Raw genomic sequence first — 17,738 nt, forward strand, 5'->3', positions numbered from 1 at the left:
GAAACAGCCTGACCCTGCTGAGGGGAGAAGCCTCCCCAGGCCCAGACCAGGTGATGGGAGAGGAAGAGCAGGGGGCTCCCAGCCCCAGAAGTTGACAACTTGTGAAACCTTCACCCTCCTACAGCCCCTGCCCCCCACCCTCTGCTTCCCCTCGGCCCCTCCCCCACGGCCTCTCTGCTTCCGTCTCCCCTGCCCCTCCCCCACAGCCCTGCTCCCCGCTCACAGCCCCTCCCCCACATCCTCCCTGCCCCCCCCCCAGTTATGAACCTTTAGCCCGCACTCCTTGCCCCTTTTGTCATTAGTTGTCCCCAGTAATTAATTGGACACAGGTCCAGTCGCCCCTCCCACAAGGCTGGGGGAGGGGCATGTAGAAAGCGGGCTTCGAGTAGACCAACGGCTCCTTCGCAATGCCCGTCCCAGCACGCGCAGGCAGACGCTGTTGCGCAACCCAAAGGCCAATCGCAGCGGGGCGGGCGGGGCTAAGCAGGGGCAGGGAAAAGGGGAGGCGCTGAATCGGGGAAGGATGACACCGCGCATGTGCGGCGGGTCAGTGAGTCGCAGTCTCATGGCGCCGCTCCCCCCCCCCCCATTTAACTCCGACGGGATTTCAGTGCGCCGCGCGTTCTGCGACGGGCCCTGTGAAGGAGCCGTTGGTGCCGCTACCCGCTGTGGGGCGCGGAGCCGAGGGGACTGGGCGCGGAAGAAACCAAAGGGCCCAGCAGACGGGGGGGGGGTCTGGTGTTTGTGACGCTGCATCAACTCTCGTCCCTGCCAATCTCCCGCCGGGCTCAGCGCAGATACCGCCCCCCCCCCCCGCCTGAGACGCGGCTCTCCTCGCCCCCCCTTCCCACAGGCGGCGGGTCCCCACGTGGGGCGATGCCCGGTCACGCTAAGACGACCCACGTGGCTCCTGCTCCGTGCAAAGGGCTGGGGCGCTCACCTGCTGCTGGACCCGCGGGGCGCCCAAGAGGCCCCGCCCTCTGCTGCCCCTATTGGCTGGTTGCAGAGCGGGGGGGGGCACTGTCTGCGCTTTCGGGGACCCGGGGCAGGAGTGGAATCGGGGCCCTAAACCCGCCCGGGCCAGGCGCAGCCGGGTGTGGCTGGGGGCGGGGGGACATTGCAGCTGCCCCGGGAGCGCCCCGTCCGGTGGGGCCGAGGCCGCAGCGACCCCTGGGAAAGTCTCCGGCTGGAAGCCACGTGCCCCTGCCCCAGATACAGTCCTCGCGCTAGGACCCAGGGGCCGGACGCTCCTTGCAGCCCCCCCCCCTCGGAACAGGTGACCGCTGCCTCCCCCTGCGAGCGCTGTTCCCAGCCTGTGCGCTGGGGCAGAGCAGCCCCATGTGGGGAGCCTGAGCGGGGCAGTGAGGGGGGGGGGCCGTGGGGCGCAGAAGGGGCAGTGGGGAGAATTCTGGGGCAGCGCTGGGACAGGGGAACGGGGGGAGGTGAAGGGAAGCGCAGAGGATGCGGGGGAGGGGTTGGAAGGGGAACATGGGAGCAAGCGCAGCCTGGGGGGGGGGTGAGACAGACACTGGCAGCTCCCCCAGCCCGGCATCCGGGGTAGAATCTGTTTTTAACGCAAACTATAAATCGGGCGTGGTGGGGAGGAGGGATTGTGCTGTTTTTGCTGCTGCTACTGCTTCAGTTGCAGCTGCTTCTCTGTACTTGTCTTTCTGCTGCTTTTACTTCTTTGGGTGCCGCTGCTTTCTGCTTGTTCTTCTGTTGCTCCTTCTTTTGTTTCTTTATTGCTGCTGCTTGCTTTTTCCTCTCGTTTTTTCTTCTGTCGATGGCTTCTACTGCTGCTGATTTTTCTTTTCATCTACTGCTGCTACTTCATCTGCTTCTGATGCTGCTACTTCTTGCACCTGTGGGGAAAATCAAATAACTCCAATTGTGTCTAAGGGGGACTGTGCAGAAATCAAAACTCTCTGAAAGAAAACTGCTGTAAGGGTTAAAAAGTTTTCCAGGCCTCTCTCCCTGTAACAGAGAGAAATCAAATTAGCTCTAATCAAAGACCCTTACAAATGACTATCTCAAATTCATGGATACTCCTAGTCTGTCACAATTTGTCATGTAAACCCTTATCTTTGTCACAGTTTGCCTTGTAGACTCCTCCACTCAAGTTCTCATGTGGCTTTGTGTACTGTAAAAACTTACTTCTAGCACTCCTGGGGTGAACAGAAGTCTCAGAGTACTTCTGCTGAGACTTTGATATGTTAAAGAAGAACAATCCACAACTGAACTGTCTAAGCATTCTGTATATAGGATACCTGAATCTGTCTGTCAGGGCTGCTGCTTCACTCTTGGAAGTGACAGCCTGCATGCATGCATCATAAAGTTTTCTCTTCTAAGTTTCTTTCCTGCCTCACTGATTTGACCTCCGGCCTCGAACCCTTCTGGGGGCTCTGTACCCCAGGGGAGCGAGATTTCCCCCTCACACCGCTGCTGCTGTTTCTTCTGCTCCTTCTCCTGCTTCTACTTGTTTTTCTGCGTCTCCTTCTTCTGCTTAAATCTGCTGCTCCTTCTGCTACTGCCACTTCTGTTGCTCCTTCTAGGTTTCTTTTCCTGCTGCTGCTACTTCCTGTGACTTATTATTGTTGTTCTGCTGCTGCTGCTTTGGTTGCTGCTGCTTCTCCTGCTGCAATTTCTTCTGCTGCTGTTCCTGCCTCTTTTATTCTGGTTCTTCTTCTGATGTTTCTTCTTCTGCTGCTTGTTCTTCTGATCTGATACTTCTATTTCAGCTGAGGTTTCTTCTATTTCTTCTGCTTTTGCCTCTTTTCTTCACTTCTCATCCTGCTGCTCTTTCTGTTGCTGTTGACCCTTCCTTTGTTCTTCTTCTGCTGTTTCCATTTTTCTATTGATGCTGCTACTACTTCTGCTTCTTCCTTTTTGGTTTCTTCTTTTGCTGCTGCTTCTTTTAGTGCTATCACTGCTCTTTGCATCTGCTGCTTTTTCCACTGTGTCTGATTCTTCTGCTTCTGATTCGTCTGCTGTTTTTCTTCTCTTGCTGCTGCTCCTCCTTCTCCTGCTTGTTTTTCTACTTCTTCTGAAGCTTCAATCTGCTGCTTCTTCTGTTGATTCTTCTGCTTTTGCTCCTGTTTCCTTTGTTCCTGCTACTACTTTTCTTCTTCTGCCACTGCTTCTGTTACCGCCTCTTTCTTCTACATCTTCCTCTTATTCTGCTGCTTCTTCAGATGTAGCATCTATGGCTGCTGCTGCTACTTCTTCCACATCTGCTTCTTGTGAGGTTGCTGCTGCTACTTCTTTTTCGGCTTCTTCTACTGCTGCCTCTTCTTTTGTTGCAGCTGCTTCTCCTGCTCCTACTTTTTTTCCTGCTTTTTCTTCTTTTGTTTGTGCTGCTGCTTCTTTTGATGGTTCTTCTGGTGCTCTTTATTCTGCTGCTGCTGCTACTACTTCCTGTTTCTTCTGCTGCTGCACCTTATTAATTCTTATTTTGCTGCTGTTTCTTCAGTTGCTATTTCTTTGACTGCTGAAGTTTCTCTTGCTGCTGATACGGTTTTCCACTGTGTCTTCTTCTGCTGGTACTTCTGCTGCTGTTTTTTCTAATGTTGCTGTTGCTGCTTCTGCTATCTCTTACTTCTGCTACTACTTATTGTTCTGTTTCTCCTTTTTCTGCTGCTGTTGCTGCTTCCTGTTTCTTCTGCTCCTATGGCACATCTCTTGCGGAAAAGCACATGGCAGCATGTACAGGCTCTTGCACAAGAACTCTTGCACAAAACAGTTCTTGCACAAGAAGCCTGCAGCATAGACATAGCCTGAGGGTGGAGCTGGGGCGGGGCGAGGGGAGACGACTGTTGGGTTCCTACTAGGGTGCCCAAGAGCACGTGCCTGTCAGGTGGGGACCAGCCGTTCACCCCCCCAACCTCCCTCACGCAGCCACGTGGGGTCCCGCAGCCCGGCAAGTGCTAGAGCCCCGCCCCCCAGAGTAACGACGGGAAATCTCGGAGTCCCTGGCTCCGGCTCCGAGAGGCGGCAGCAGCCTGGGGGCCCCGCCCCGGGTCGGGGCCGGTCCCGGGTCACTGACCCGCCGCGCATGCGCGGTGTCACCCCTCCCGCGATTCGCTGCATCGCCTCTGCCGAGCCCAGGCCCCGCCCCCCGCTGCCATTGGCCCCTGGGCGGAGCCGGCAGCAGAGACTCCGCGCGAGCCCCAGTCGCGGTCGCTGCACGCGCTGAGGCGGGAATTGGGAAGGAGCCGTTGGGGCCGTTACTCGCCGCGCGCAGGAGCCGAGGTGGGGGCGGGGCCCGGGCTCGGCGCGGGGGAAGCGAAGGCGGCGGGAGCCCGGAGCCCGGTTCTGTCCCCCCGGCCCGTATTCAGTTGCTATTTCGGGAGGGGCGGGGCCGGCTCGTTTCCCCCCCCCCCCCCCCGGGGTTTCCCTCGGTCCCGGCGGGAGGCGCCCCGGTCGGACACGCGCCGGGGGCCCTGCAGGGAGGCGCGTTCCCCGCGGTACCAGCGTCCGGACACGCTACTGGACAGACAGGAGCGCCACTGCGCATGCTCCGTTCCCCAGCTCCCCCCCTTCCCCAGCCTAATCTCAAGGGTAACCGCGAGGCAGCAGCTGGGGGCGGGGCCGGAGCAGCCCCTGCAGACCGGGGCGTGTGATCCCCGTGCAGCTCCCCACGCGGCCCGCCCGGACCCTCGCTGGGGGGACCCTGCGCAGGGGTCGCGCCCAGGGCGGGGGGGGGTCGGTACTTTCCTGGTTCACAGCTCTGGGAGCTGATCAGCGCAGCCAGGTGGATTCTGGGGTCCGTGTGATGCCCCAGGGACTTTCCCCGCCAGCTCAGGGACCGATGCCAGGGCCAGAGTGTGGGACATTTTCACCGAAGCCTCCAGGGCTGGGATGTCTCCCATTGGCTCTTTGGGATACAGAAAACAACCTGAGTCAGCTCCAGGGAGGGGACCGACCAGTTATTGCTGAAGGGGGGGGGGCAAAGTGTGAGCTCAGGAAATCTTAACTGATCCTATTCCCCAGCCCAGAGGGAGCCATGGCCGCAGTGAGACCCATGAGAAGTCTCCAGAAGGAAGCGAGGTGTCTTAAACATAAAAATGAGTTGTCCTATGGAACCCTATGTTTAACCCCCCCAAGTTCTTGCACGTCACCATTAACACACACACGCACGCTATAGAAACACTTATATTACAATTCTCTATTATATGCACACCTATACTATACATTTTTCAATGATGGAATTTAGCAATAGTCACTGCCTTCATTTATAGAGATGAAGAGGGACAAATTAAATACAAGTCAGATTACAGAAATGTATTTATTTTGTCCACATTCACAGTGTGCTTTTTTCCATTGTAATGATTAATTTCCAAAATGTTCAGCCATAAGAGCATTTTTTTTCAGAATTACCAATCCTTGCTCTTCTATGAAAAAATATGAGTCCATCACATGGAAGAATCTCTCACAGGCAGCTGATGGAGACAGAGGTCTGTTGGCCCTGGTGCACAGCTCCCTAATTCTAGGAGAAGAGTGCAGCAGATCCATGGTCTCTCCTGAAGAGGCCAAATACCCTTCAAGCTTCTTTGCAGTTTCATTTCTCTAAAATGACATAGTCTCTTACCTTTTCTAATCCCAGTTTCATGCTTGTTCCTAGTGGTCCTAACATTTGGCATCCAGATGTCAGCTGCTGTTAGCTCCAGGTCCTCAATTATTTCACCAAAACATTTCTGAATGCTGCACTGGAATCTATCTACCATCATGTTTCTTTGCAGTTTTGAAACCATCAAATATAATTTAAACTTAAAAAAACAACAAATGATCTGGTAGCACTTTATAGAAAACAAAACATATAGGCTGTGTCTAGACTGGCAAGTTTTTCCGCAAAATTAGGTGCTTTTGCGGAAAAACTTGCCAGCTGTCTACACTGGCTGCTTGAATTTCTGCAAGAACACTGAATTCCTACTTTAAGAAATCAGTGCTTCTTTCAGAAATACTATGCTGCTCCCATTCCGGCAAAAGCCCTCTTGCGCAAATCATTTGCGCAAGAGGGCCAGTGTAGGCAGCAAAGTACTGTTTTGCACAAAAAAGCCCCGATCACGAAAATGGCGATCAGGGCTTTTTTGCGCAAAAGTGCATCTAGATTGGCACTGATGCTTTTCCACAAAAAGTGCTTTTGCAGAAAAGCATCCGTGCCAATCTAGACGTTCTGTTCCAAAAATGCTTTTAACAGAAAATTTTTCCGTTAAAAGCATTTCCGGAAAATCATGCCAATCTAAACACAGCCATAGATGGTATCATGAGCTTTTGTGGGCACAGCCTACTTCTTCAGATGACTGGAGTTTTGAGTTTAGGATGTGCAGACCTATTTATTTTGGCTCTGCACATCCTAAACTCAAAACTCCAATCATCTGAAGAGGTGGGCTGTGCCCACGAAAGCTCGTTATACCATTTATATGTTGTCTAGAAAGTGCTACCAGACCATTAGTCTGTACAGGATAAACTTGAAAAACAATGAACTCAGCTACGCCCTGAAGCTGGTATAATTTACACAGCATCCATTCCATTAGTGTGCTTGTCTCTGATTAGAGACTATTTAGTACCTTCACCACTGGGCCCATAACCATGGCATATTCTGTCAATAAAACCAGCTCTGCTGGATTCAGCCTGTCGTATAGTCAATACATAATGTTAATACAAGTATCAGAGGGGTAGCCGTGTTAGTCTGAATCTGCAAAAGTGACGAGGAGTCCTGTGGCACCTTATAGACTAACTGAAGTGTAGGAGCATAAGCTTTCGTGGGCAAAGACCCACTTCGTCAGATGCATGTGACGAAGTGGGTCTTTGCCCACGAAAGCTTATGCTCCTACATTTCAGTTAGTCTATAAGGTGCCCCAGGACTCCTCGTCACTAATACAAATACAGAATGATCAGGGTTTGTGTTTTTAACAAAAAGAAAAGCATAAAGTGAAGAGCTTCTTGCATACTAATTTGGAGTCCTGGGAACACATTTCTCATGGACCCTTCTCCTTGTTCATTCAGTATGTACCGAATTCTCTCCACAGCCATGAACACAGTGTTCCATCTTTTCTGGCTTGGCCAAATGCACTGGGGCTTGCATTCTGCTTCCACCATTTTTGCTCCAATTGCTGAGTGTTCAATTTTATTTCATAGTGCTTAGCATCTGGCAAAAGTGGACCTGGCCATCTCTTCTTAGGTGTCATTTGATTCTCCCTGTACCACATCTATAAATGAAACTAGTTTCTACAAGTGGCAGGCTCAATGTTGGTGTTTTGGTACAATTTATTCAATTTAGGCACAAACTGAAGAATCTGCAGCTGGTGGGCTGGTGCTACAGGACACAGCGAGCTGGCTCTCCAGAGCCTCTATTCCCTTGGGCCAGGCAGGAAAGCACAGGGTGCGTGTGTCTGGCTGCTGCGTTCACTGTGAGTAACTCTCCTTCCCTTCTCTGGGCCAGTAAATCGTTGGTGATTGTGCCACAGGACTGGCTGCAGGCGCTGGGTTTGCTTTCAGCCGGGAGCTGCCAGTGACTTGGGGCAAACGCTGACTTTGGGATGGGCAGAAACCAGAGTGTTGTGGGGCTTGGGGAGGGAGCAGGTCTCTGTCACTCAGGCTGTCCTGTGGGGGAGGGTTCCCTCGAATTGGTTCCGTCAATGTGTGGAATAAAATCATTCTGTGCACCAAGGCAGGTGCAGATGTGCACCACACATAGAAACAGGCTGGGGGGAGGCTGGTTCTGTTCATCACCTGGGCGGTGCCTGAATCTGTCCTGGGTGGCTGGCCAAGTGCTCAGCTTACAGGGAACACTGGTGGGGGGGACCCATGAGCAGCCCCAGCCCATGTCCCCACCCCCATCCAGGGCAGGTGGAGAGTCTGAGGCTCCCCACAACTGCCCTTGTGGTTCTTACCCCATTCATGTCACAGTAAGGACTGTCTGGGCAGCGGGGGATCCATGGACCCTCCATCTGCCCTGGGCAGGGGTACTAGGGCTGGCTCATCAGCCAGCGGCAGCTTTCGAGTTCCTGATCCCAGGTGGATGGGTCTGTGATGGCCCCAGCTGCATTGGCACCCCAGGGCTTCTCTTCCTTGGGCAAGGTCCAGATTCTGGCCAGGGTGGGGGGCAGAGCCAAGGGGGAATGGGGAGGAGCAGGGGGCAACTGATGAGAAAAGAGGCCAGGCCAGACCTGCCCACCTTCAACAGTGGGAGGGGCCCTTGGCCTCCTGTTCTGGTGCCCCCTGAGGGGGATGGGCAAAGGTAGAGGTTACTCATTGTGACAGATGTATCTTGTATATCCATGGCAATATTGCACTCCTGCTCTAGGGGCTCGTGACAGGCAGGGGGAAGGTGGGGGGGGGGGGGGGCGAGGAACTGGTTGGGGGTGCGGTTCCTACAGCCTGGGAGCGGGTTAATCCGACTCCACAAGAACTCAGGGGAGCTGGAGCCATTGCCCTGGCAGCTGCATGGCCCGTGGGGGGAGCAGCCTGCGCAGCCAGGGACATGCGTGGGGCAAAGAGCCCCTAGATGGCAGGGCGCTGGGCGGAGCAGCCCCGCTCCCGCAGCGTGGCCACAGGTGGGGACGTGCAGGTGCCCTCGCTCCACGCAGACCCCGCACCCTTCCCCCCCCCCCCCCCCCCCGGGAGAAGTGGAGCCGGCGGGGTCTGTGTGAAGGGGGTGGAGCTGTGGATGCCAGGGGGCGGGGAGGGTCTGTGGCCTTTGGGGCTCTGGAGGGCGTAGGGGATTCGGTGGGGGGGCAGAGATGGGACGGGGGGCAGACTGAGCAGCCGAGCCCGGAGCGTGTCTGCAGGGAGGGAGCCGGGGGAACTGGGGAATGTGCAGTAACAAGGGGGGGGAGGGTTTGGGGGCAGAACCCGGGGTTGGGGGGTTTGGGAGTGGAGCCCCCCTCGCACGTGACGGAGGTGACACGTGACCAGCCCCTCCGCTCCCCTGGGGGCGGGACTGTATCACCGCGGCCGGTCGGGCTGGGGCCTGCAGGGACCCGGTCTGAGCTAAGCCCTGGCACTGGATTTCCAGCAGAGTCACTGACCTGCGCATGCGCGATCTCACCGGGCCCCTCCATTCCGTGCGGCGTGGCCGGGTTTTCGTGCTTTCCCGCCCTGCTCAGGCCCTGCCCATCCCGCTGCGCCCTCAGCAGCAGCAGCGTCTGATACCGCTATGATCACTGCGCATGCGCGCTCTCAGGCAGTGCTAAGTGCTGTTACTCGCCGCGCTGCTTCGGGGGAGCGGGGAGCAGAGCGAGGTGGGCGGGGCTGGGTAGTTAAAGCTGGGGGGGCCCCTGAGGGCGGGGCTCTGCGTGGCCGGGGGGCAGGGCTGTTTGTTTGTTTCCCTCCGCGGCGCCTCATTGGCTGCCGGGCGCTTCCGTTGCTTCCGACGGTTGGGAGAGCCCCGTGCTGTACATGCACGAGTTTCAAGGGCGGGCCAGACGGCTGCTGGAGGCCCTGCCCCTCGCTCCTGACCCACCTCCTCCCTCCCCACGTATCTGTGGAGCAGCTGCTGCTGGGTGTGCGGCTGCACTTGAGTCCCAGCGGAGGGAGGGGGGTTGTGGGGCAGAGCCTCAGTGGGGGAGGTTTTTTGGGAGGGGCTCACACAGGCTGAGGGGGAGTTGGCCAGGAGGGGAGGCTGCAGCTCTCTTGTGCGAGTTGGGGGAGGGGCACAGCTGGGCTGAGGGGGCTGGGACCCCCCTTCTTGTGCTGCCTGTGGGGGGCTGCTCCAGCCGGGCAGGGGCCTCAGGCTTCTCGCTGCTGCCCCCTCTGTGGTTGAATGTTGCACGTTCAGCGCAGGGCCCATCGGCACGTCTGTCTCTGGCTATTGGTGCCTCCAGACGCTCACACTCCACACAAGCCGAGAGACCGAAGATTGTGGCCGAGTTTCAGCAGCTGTGGCAGTTCCTGGAGAAACAAGAGCGACTCCTGCTGGCCCCCAGCTGGGAGGGGAAGTGTCAGAAGCCAGCGAGTGAATTCCTGCAGGTGAGACTGAGGGAGAAACATCCCAGCTCCCCACACAGGGAAGGGAGGCTCCTGAATAACAAACTTTGGGATCCAACCATCAGATCTGGGTGTAACTCAGCGTGTGCATTGCTGCCATGCGAGTGACTCTTGTGCTTTGCAGACCTGTTGGAGATGGCAAAGCCCCATTAGCTCATGGACTCTATGGCCCTGGGGCCAGGTCAGGGCGTCTCTTCCCCATATTTGCAAAATGCCTTCCCTGTGTGTGTCCAGTGCAGCTGAGATTCTTTTCTGTCTCTTCTCTATGACGTCAGAAACAGCTTGAACAGGTAGGTGGCTCGCACTCCTGTCACACTGCACAGCGCAGGAAAAGAGCTTGGAGCTGATGTTGGCACCACATCTCCCCAGGGCTCTACAGCCAGATGTTGGATAGAAATGTCTCTGACTCACTTAATTCTGAGGGTCTCACCCTTGCACAGGTGACTCTGGAATTCCCCATTCAGGGGCACAGTATGACTTCAGATATTTCCTAGAGCTGTCACCTCCCTAGGGACTGTCTGCCTCAGGACTGTGGGGCTGGAATATGGGTCTGTCACTGCTGGGCACTGGGCACATTTAGACCAGGGCAGCAGGGACCCAGAGTCTGTCTTACCTGAGGGCTGTTTAGAGACCTGTGAGGGAGGAGCTGGTGTCTCAGTCTGGTTCCTAGTGGGCAGATTCCTGCAGCCCTTCACCTGGGAACATCCTGTCCCTCATGGCCTGGAGGCCAAAGAGTAAATTGGCCATTGAGACTCAATTCCACTTTTGTCCCCAGCTGATCTCTCTGGGCCAGAGGTGAGGAACAGCAGTGGGACCTTTCAGGGGAAGGTTGCACAGCCATGGGCTGTGTTGCCCCTGCTCTCAGGCTGGGGGAATTCAAGGAATTCTAACTCCAGGCCTGTTAGAGCTGAGACTTCCTAGCCAAATCTTATCATCTGTAAATGAAATAGAATCACGTGGAATTGTTTCTATTCAGGTGTGAGACAGGGCAGTTCCAGCTGCCAGAGGAGATTTCCCCTGAACTGGAAGAACAAGTCAGTGCTTTCTCCCAGATAACGACTGCGCTGTCGGAGACTCTGAGGGAATTCGAAGGTACCTAGAAGGGATGGAGTAGGGGAAAGTTGTTTAACTATTCGAAACTGAATCTGGCCTTTGAAGCCAACCTTCCCCTGCCTCAATTCCCACATGGAGAATGACGGCCCCATCATGCTGCTCTCCTTAGAGGCACTGAGCAAACAGAGTCAACTGCTTGCAAATAGAGCCAAGGGTTTGCAAACTCTGAGCCTCCCATTGGTGTCAAGGGATCAAAATAGGTAAAGTTAATGTCATGGCAATTTCTTCACCCCAGCACAGGTCTAGGTTATGACAAGAGGTGGTTAGTGACTGAGAGAAACCAGGTGGGAGGGGATGAGGAGGGAAAAGTAAATCTCGCTTTCAGTTTGTGTCTCCTGGGGCGGGATGAGGCTGCAGAGATGTTGGCTTCATTGCTGGGAGGTGCCCAAGCAAGAGGACACAGAAGGTTTCAGACCTTTTCATACTTAACACTTGAGTGTGTCTGTCTGGTCTGTGATACAAGTGAAATGCACAGTTCATAGTGGGAACGTTATTGTAAATAGGAAAGCCTGGAATCTCACCTCTCTTATCCCTTCCCCACCAGACACTCTGCCCTCTGCACTGGAGACAGCAAGAGGAAAATCCCTGGGAGTTTTCAGACAAGGTGAGTTTGCTGGTGGAAATTCTTTAAATGATGAGAAAATTCCTGTGAAAACATCTTCATGGGATTGTCATTGAAGTTACCAACCAGACCCAGCAACCACAGTGCACACAGCTCTAAATCTCACCCACTGATCAGCGAGGAGCCCCAGGGGCACTGCATGAGGACCTGCAGACACTTTGAGAAACACTGATGTATGAGGTGTGATGCTAAAGGGGTGAAGTTAAAGCACACAACGGACGGCACCTTCAGGCTCAGATTTCACTGCTCAGTCAGTTTCAATATGGGGTTGGTTTCAAACAGTATATAGGCTGAAAAGCTGGGAGCTGTCTGGCTTCCACGGTATCAGTTTGTTTATGGCGAGAAATTGCTAGATCCCCAAGGGCTCTTCGGTCTAGTACAGGCCTGGGCAAAATACAGCCCAGGGGCCGTATCTAGCTCGCCAGGCCATTGGATCTGGCCCACTGATGCTTAGCGAGCAATGGGCTAGTTCCGTGTTTGCCACTTCCCACCTGCAAGCCACCAAAAGCAAAGGTGAGTCCGGAGGTGAAGCAGGAAGGCTACAGGCACTGCTTCCACCCCATGACAATCATTGGCTGGTTTCTGGCCAGAAAGGAAGCACAGTGCCCCCTCCTCTCCGGCTCATAGTTATTCACACACACACATGGCCCCGCTGCCCGTGCGAGGGTTGGGCAGGCTCCTTGCCTGCCTCAGAGAGGTGCTTGGCTGTTGGCCAGGAGTCACTCAGGTAAGTCTCCTGGCCAGAGCTTGCCTCCGGCACCCCAGTCTCTCCCTTCCCCTCCTAATTCTCTGCCTCCCACTCCTGCCCCCCACTCCACATACCCAAACTCTTTGTTCTCTTCCTGCATTCAAGTATGCAAGAAGCTCTTCATGGTCAGAAACCCTCAGCCCCCTATTTGTCCACTCAGCCACTTCTCTTAATTAACCTTACTTTAAATATCTCATGAGTAGTTGGCTAATCCAGTGCCCCAGATCACACCTGCCTCCTTAACCCAACTCCTTCCCAGACCCCTCTTTCCCTCCTGCATCCCAAACCCTCACCCAAAGCTCCTTTCTTCCCCCTGTGTCCATCCCATTCACTGTATTTCCGGCTTAATGTCTTGGAAGAGTGCAGCTCTCAACCACTTTCCAAAATCTTGGAGTGCCTCCCCCCCCCATCAAAATTAATTTCCCATCCCTGGTCTAGTGGATACAGCTCAGTGAGAGCCAGTAAGTGAAAGCTGCATCCAGAGAATTTCAGGCTAGTGAGGAGGCACAAATACTTGATGGGTAAGAGGATTCGCTGCTGAAACAAATGAGCAAAGAACTGGTGGGTTCTCCATCTCTTGATGTCTTCAAATCAGCACTGGGCAACTTTCTAGAAAACATGCTGTGCGGAAACAGCTTTGTGCATGGGTAGCTGGGCTAAGTGTAATGGCTTGTGCCGCAGAGGGGACAGACTACATGGCTAAGGATATCTTCTGATGCCATGAATCCATGGATTTTAAGGTCTTATCTTGCAAACACTCAGTACACGTGTTTAATAATATGCATCTGAATACTTGTATTAACTTCACTTCCTCTCTGTTGTGGAGAGAGTTTATAAAGTCTATGTCAGATGAGAGAACCAAAGTTTGGGCTGCAAATCAATGCATGAAGACTAAGGATTATAAATACTGCAGCCCAAATTAAATTAAACGTATGTCCATGTTCAGGCAGATGAATATATGACTTCTTAACAGAAACACTGGGTGCTAAGAACTGAATCCCCATTGTTACAGGCAAAGTAATGTAACTCAAGCTAGGTATTGAGAGAAATAAATACAGCTTTCAGATCTAACTCGTGTGTGGTGTTTATGGAATATCTACACTCAGCGTTTGCCCAAAACTGCAGAGTCCAGCATGTTTTTCACCAGGGACAGAGTCTGAGCAGAATTGGGGTGTGGAAAGGATTAAAGCCCTCTTTGAAATGTCTCCAATTCCCCTTCTCCCCCTACCAGGCTGCAGAACACCCATGTCTGACTCCAGCTCAGCCCCTGGCCTGCAGAGCCAGGGACAGGAAATGGCTGTGGCGGAGCCGGTGAGCTTTGAGGACGTGGCTGTGTATTTCTCTGAGGATGAATGGGCTCTGCTGGACCCGGGCCAGAGAGCCCTCTACGGGGATGTGATGCAAGAGAATTACGAGGCTGTGAGCTGGCTGGGTGAGGATTCCTGTCCCTTTGTGTAACAGAAGCTGGGTGGGCTCTGGAGCAGCTGGGTTGGGTTTGGTTCAGGGTCCCTCATTGCCCGAACCCCCAGTATCAGCAGTATCAGCCCCAGTAATCCTGGCTCCTGTGTGAGAGGAGGTTCAGTGACATAATAGTGGTGCTGCTCTTCCCACAGCCAAGGTCTCATTGTGGTTCCCACCATCTTGCCCATGTTGTGCCTTGGCCGGAGTGTCAGCTGAAGGGCCCAGACAGGAACAGAAGGGACCAGAGTTGTGGGACAGGGTGCAGCTGCTCTTAGTGTCTACAGTGTCCCCTTGTGCTATTGTGCAGAGCCCCTGGAAGGAAGGCATCAACTCAGAGTCCTTGGCTGCCTCTGGTAGATTCTGTGCAACCCAGAGGGGCACCAAACGGCAGGCTCGATTGGCCACAACAGGAGGGCTGCTGTTGCTGGCAGAGTAGAACCAAGGCTGCAGAAGGGGACCTGAGCTGCAGGAGCATCTATGAGCATTAGAGAAGCAGCCCATCATGTCTCCACCTTGGCAGGCCACAGGAAGAGGCCGGCACTGCCCTGGCTGTCTGCAGGACTGACCGCTGTTGTGGGCAGCTGACAGGGCCCACCATGGCACAGTCAGTCAGGATCAGGAGTTTGGACCATAGGCAGGGCCTGAAGTGGCCAGCCAAGGATTCATTTTCCTGATCAGACAATTTCTCTGCCTCCTTCTGGCTCAAGAAGAGTATCTGAGCCCAAGAGCAGGACAATTCCATCCCCCAGCCAAGAGCTTTGTGGCTCTAGAGCTCTGCTGGATCCTTTCCCTCTCAGCCCTAGAGACCTGACATGTGGCAGCTCAAATATGAGTCCTGGCTAGAGGCGTCTGTCAGTCCTGAAAGTCTTAGAGCTCTCCACTTATGAGCAGTGTGTTTCTGTCCTGCTCAAGTATGGAACAGGCCCTAAGGGAGACTGAGTTGTATCCTGCAGAGTGCATCGGAGTGCTCAGTTCCCCATGGGAGTCTGCTGGGCTATTCCCAACATGGTAGTGGTGCAGGGGGAGCATGGAATTGGTGTGTCCTGGGATCTTGTACCAGCCAGAGACCATTCTCTGGAAGGTGGGGAAGGAGCCTGTCTGGGTAGGTGGCTCAGATCCTGGCTTTGGAAGCAGGAATGGCACAGACCTTAGTGAACAAGATCAGCATTTGGTTAATTGCTCCCCAAATAGGATTTCCAGTCTCCAAAACTCATGCGCTCTCCTGGGTGGAGCAAAAGGAAGAGCAGCAGATCCCGGATCTCCAAGGCTGTGAGGAAGGGGAGCTCATAAGTGACACGCACACAGGTGAGAAATCAGCTAAACTGACTCAAACCAATTTCTGTGTTTGCATAGCAGATGTTGGTTGTGTTTTCATGAAGTCTGACTGGCCCTTCAGCCTGTCTCAATTCCAGTCTGAGAGTGCTGGGTGGGGAAATAGTGATGGGGGAGCAGGGTGAACTCAGCTCATGATTACTGTGTCTTTCCAGCCATTCTTTGGGTTTCTCCCCCATTTTCTATTCACCATTCAGAATTTTTCTTTCAGCTCAGCTCAGGGAATGACTCCTGTGTGGTTTCTCTCTCCATCCCAGCAGGTGATGGGATACTGAATGAGAATAGTGAGAGGAGTCTTCAGAAGGAAGGACCTGAACAAATGGCTCCATGTGGGGTGTTAGTGGGAACATATGAAGGGCATGTTTCTCAGAGTCCCGAGCAAGGAGAGACTTCTGAGAGTCAGCGTAGTCTACAAAGGCAGCATGGAAACCATCCAGAAGCAGGACAGGATAAATCCAGTCACAGGAGCAGAAGGTTGAAAACAAACATAGAAGCTGTTCAAAAGAAAATCCCCCATCAACATTCACCTTGTTCTTGCAGTGACTGTGCAACTCTTATTAAATATGAAAGAGCCCACACAGGAGAGAAACCATTCAGCTGTTCTGACTGTGGGAAAAGCTTCAGTCAGTGGTCAAACCTTGTTGTCCATAGGAGAGCCCACACAGGAGAGAAACCCTTCAGCTGCTCTGACTGTGGGAAAAACTTCAGTCAGTGGTCAAACCTTGTTGTCCATAGGAGAGCCCACACAGGAGAGAAACCCTTCAGCTGCTCTGACTGTGGGAAAAGCTTTAGGCAGAGGTCACACCTTATTAGACATAGGACAACCTACACAGGAGAGAAACTCTTCAGCTGCTCTGACTGTGGGAAAAGATTCAGTCAGAGATCACACCTTTTTATCCATAGGAGAGTTCACACGGGAGAGAAACCCTTCAGCTGCTCTGACTGTGGGAAAAGCTTCAGTCAGACCTCAACCCTTGTTATGCATAGGAGAGTCCACACAGGAGAGAAACCCTTCAGCTGCTCTGACTGTGGGAAAAGCTTCAGTCACAGGTCACACCTTGTTATACATAGGAGAACCCACACAGGAGAGAAACCCTTCAGCTGCTCTGACTGTGGGAAAAGCTTCAGTCAGAGATCACACCTTCTTATCCATAGGAGAGTCCACACAGGAGAGAAACCCTTCAGCTGCTCTGACTGTGGGAAAAGCTTCAGTCAGACCTCAACCCTTGTTATGCATAGGAGAGTCCACACAGGAGAGAAACCCTTCAGCTGCTCTGACTGTGGGAAAAACTTCAGCCGGCAGTCATACCTTGTTACCCATAGGAGAGCCCACACAGGAGAGAAACCCTTCAGCTGCTCTGACTGTGGGAAAAGCTTCAGTCACAGGTCACACCTTGTTATACATAGGAGAACCCACACAGGAGAGAAACCCTTCAGCTGCTCTGACTGTGGGAAAAGCTTCAGTCAGAGATCACACCTTGTTATCCATAGGAGTGTTCACACAGGAGAGAAACCCTTCAGCTGCTCTGACTGTGGGAAAAACTTCACTCGGCAGTCATACCTTGTTACCCATAGGAGAGCCCACACAGGAGAGAAACCCTTCAGCTGCTCTGACTGTGGGAAAAGCTTCAGTCACAGGTCACACCTTTTTATACATAGGAGAACCCACACAGGAGCCAAACCCTTCAGCTGCTCTGACTGTGGGAAAAGTTTGTCAGAGTTCACACCTTGTCATCCATAGGAGGAGTCACACGGGAGATAAACCGTTCAGCTGCTCTGTGGGAAAAACTTCAGTCAGTCCTCAACCCTTGTTAGACATAGGAAAACCCATACGAAAGAAGCTATTCACCTGCTCTCACTGTAGGAAATGCTGCAGTCAGAGGTCACACCTTGTTATCCATGAGAACTCTCACAGGAGTGAAATCCTTTAACTGCTCTGATTTTGGGAAATGCTATAGTGAGAGTTCAAGTCTTGTTGCATATAGTTGAACCCACATAGGTGAGAAACCCTATAGTGGTGGTGAGGAAAATTTTTCTCTGTTAACAGAATCCAGCCTGCCTATGGCTTTTATCCTGTCCACAAGGCAGTGCCAGGCCCCACCTCCAAATGAAGATGTACTGAGGGGGAAGGCGCTTAAGCCCAACCCCCTCTTCATGCTTTGCAACCACTAGAGAGGAGGCAGTGCTATGTTGAGTCTTTGCTACACAACCTAAGGCTAGCACTAGCGGCACTGCTGCCACTGCACTGCTGGCCTCAAGGGCCACATGACCATGTCAGGGGTGCCTCTGGGGCCGGTCCTGGGCTGCATGGCTGCAGCAGCACCACCTCCAGCCCTGGACTGAATGGGTGCAGTAGTGGTGCCTCTGGTGTGTGGGGCTGGTCCTAGTCTGTGTGGCTGCTGCTGCAGCAGCAGAGCCTCCTTCCAGGGTGACCAGGACAGTGTGACTGGAGATGTTGCTGCAAGGGGTCCCAAA

The 17,738-nt window shown here is 53.7% G+C and overlaps 1 protein-coding gene across 10 annotated transcripts; it reads left to right on the plus strand.

The window, feature by feature from the left end:
- The first annotated feature begins 979 nt into the window (after nt 1–979).
- On the plus strand, nt 980–17,159 carry LOC106732855 (uncharacterized). Of its 10 annotated transcripts, none has more exons than XM_075912712.1 (9): nt 2,843–4,248; nt 7,280–7,409; nt 9,784–9,969; nt 10,112–10,277; nt 10,964–11,079; nt 11,645–11,704; nt 13,702–13,902; nt 15,123–15,236; nt 15,521–17,159. In XM_075912712.1, the coding sequence occupies exons 7-9, from the start codon at nt 13,716–13,718 to the stop codon at nt 17,002–17,004; spliced, it is 1,785 nt and encodes a 594-aa protein (XP_075768827.1). In that variant the 5' UTR covers nt 2,843–4,248; nt 7,280–7,409; nt 9,784–9,969; nt 10,112–10,277; nt 10,964–11,079; nt 11,645–11,704; nt 13,702–13,715; the 3' UTR covers nt 17,005–17,159. The 10 variants fall into 10 exon arrangements, with proteins under 10 accessions (XP_075768823.1, XP_075768825.1, XP_075768827.1 ...); XM_075912711.1 differs by having other exon boundaries at nt 9,825–9,969; XM_075912708.1 differs by lacking the exons at nt 2,843–4,248; nt 10,112–10,277 and adding an exon at nt 980–1,276 and having other exon boundaries at nt 9,779–9,969.
- Nucleotides 17,160–17,738: the final 579 nt, after the last annotated feature.

This window comes from Pelodiscus sinensis, chromosome 31, assembly GCF_049634645.1.
Source record: "Pelodiscus sinensis isolate JC-2024 chromosome 31, ASM4963464v1, whole genome shotgun sequence".
Classification (NCBI taxonomy): Eukaryota; Metazoa; Chordata; order Testudines; family Trionychidae; genus Pelodiscus; species Pelodiscus sinensis.

What these genes read in the sequence shown, in the direction of transcription:
- LOC106732855 (XM_075912706.1), top strand. Translation starts at nt 9,764, where the DNA reads ATGTTGCACGTTCAGCGCAGGGCCCATCGGCACGTCTGTCTCTGGCTA. An exon ending in CCTGGGAGTTTTCAGACAAG is followed by an intron (nt 11,705 to 13,701) that starts GTGAGTTTGCTG and finishes TCCCCCTACCAG; the next exon opens with GCTGCAGAACACCCATGTCT. An exon ending in CATAAGTGACACGCACACAG is followed by an intron (nt 15,237 to 15,520) that starts GTGAGAAATCAG and finishes TCTCCATCCCAG; the next exon opens with CAGGTGATGGGATACTGAAT.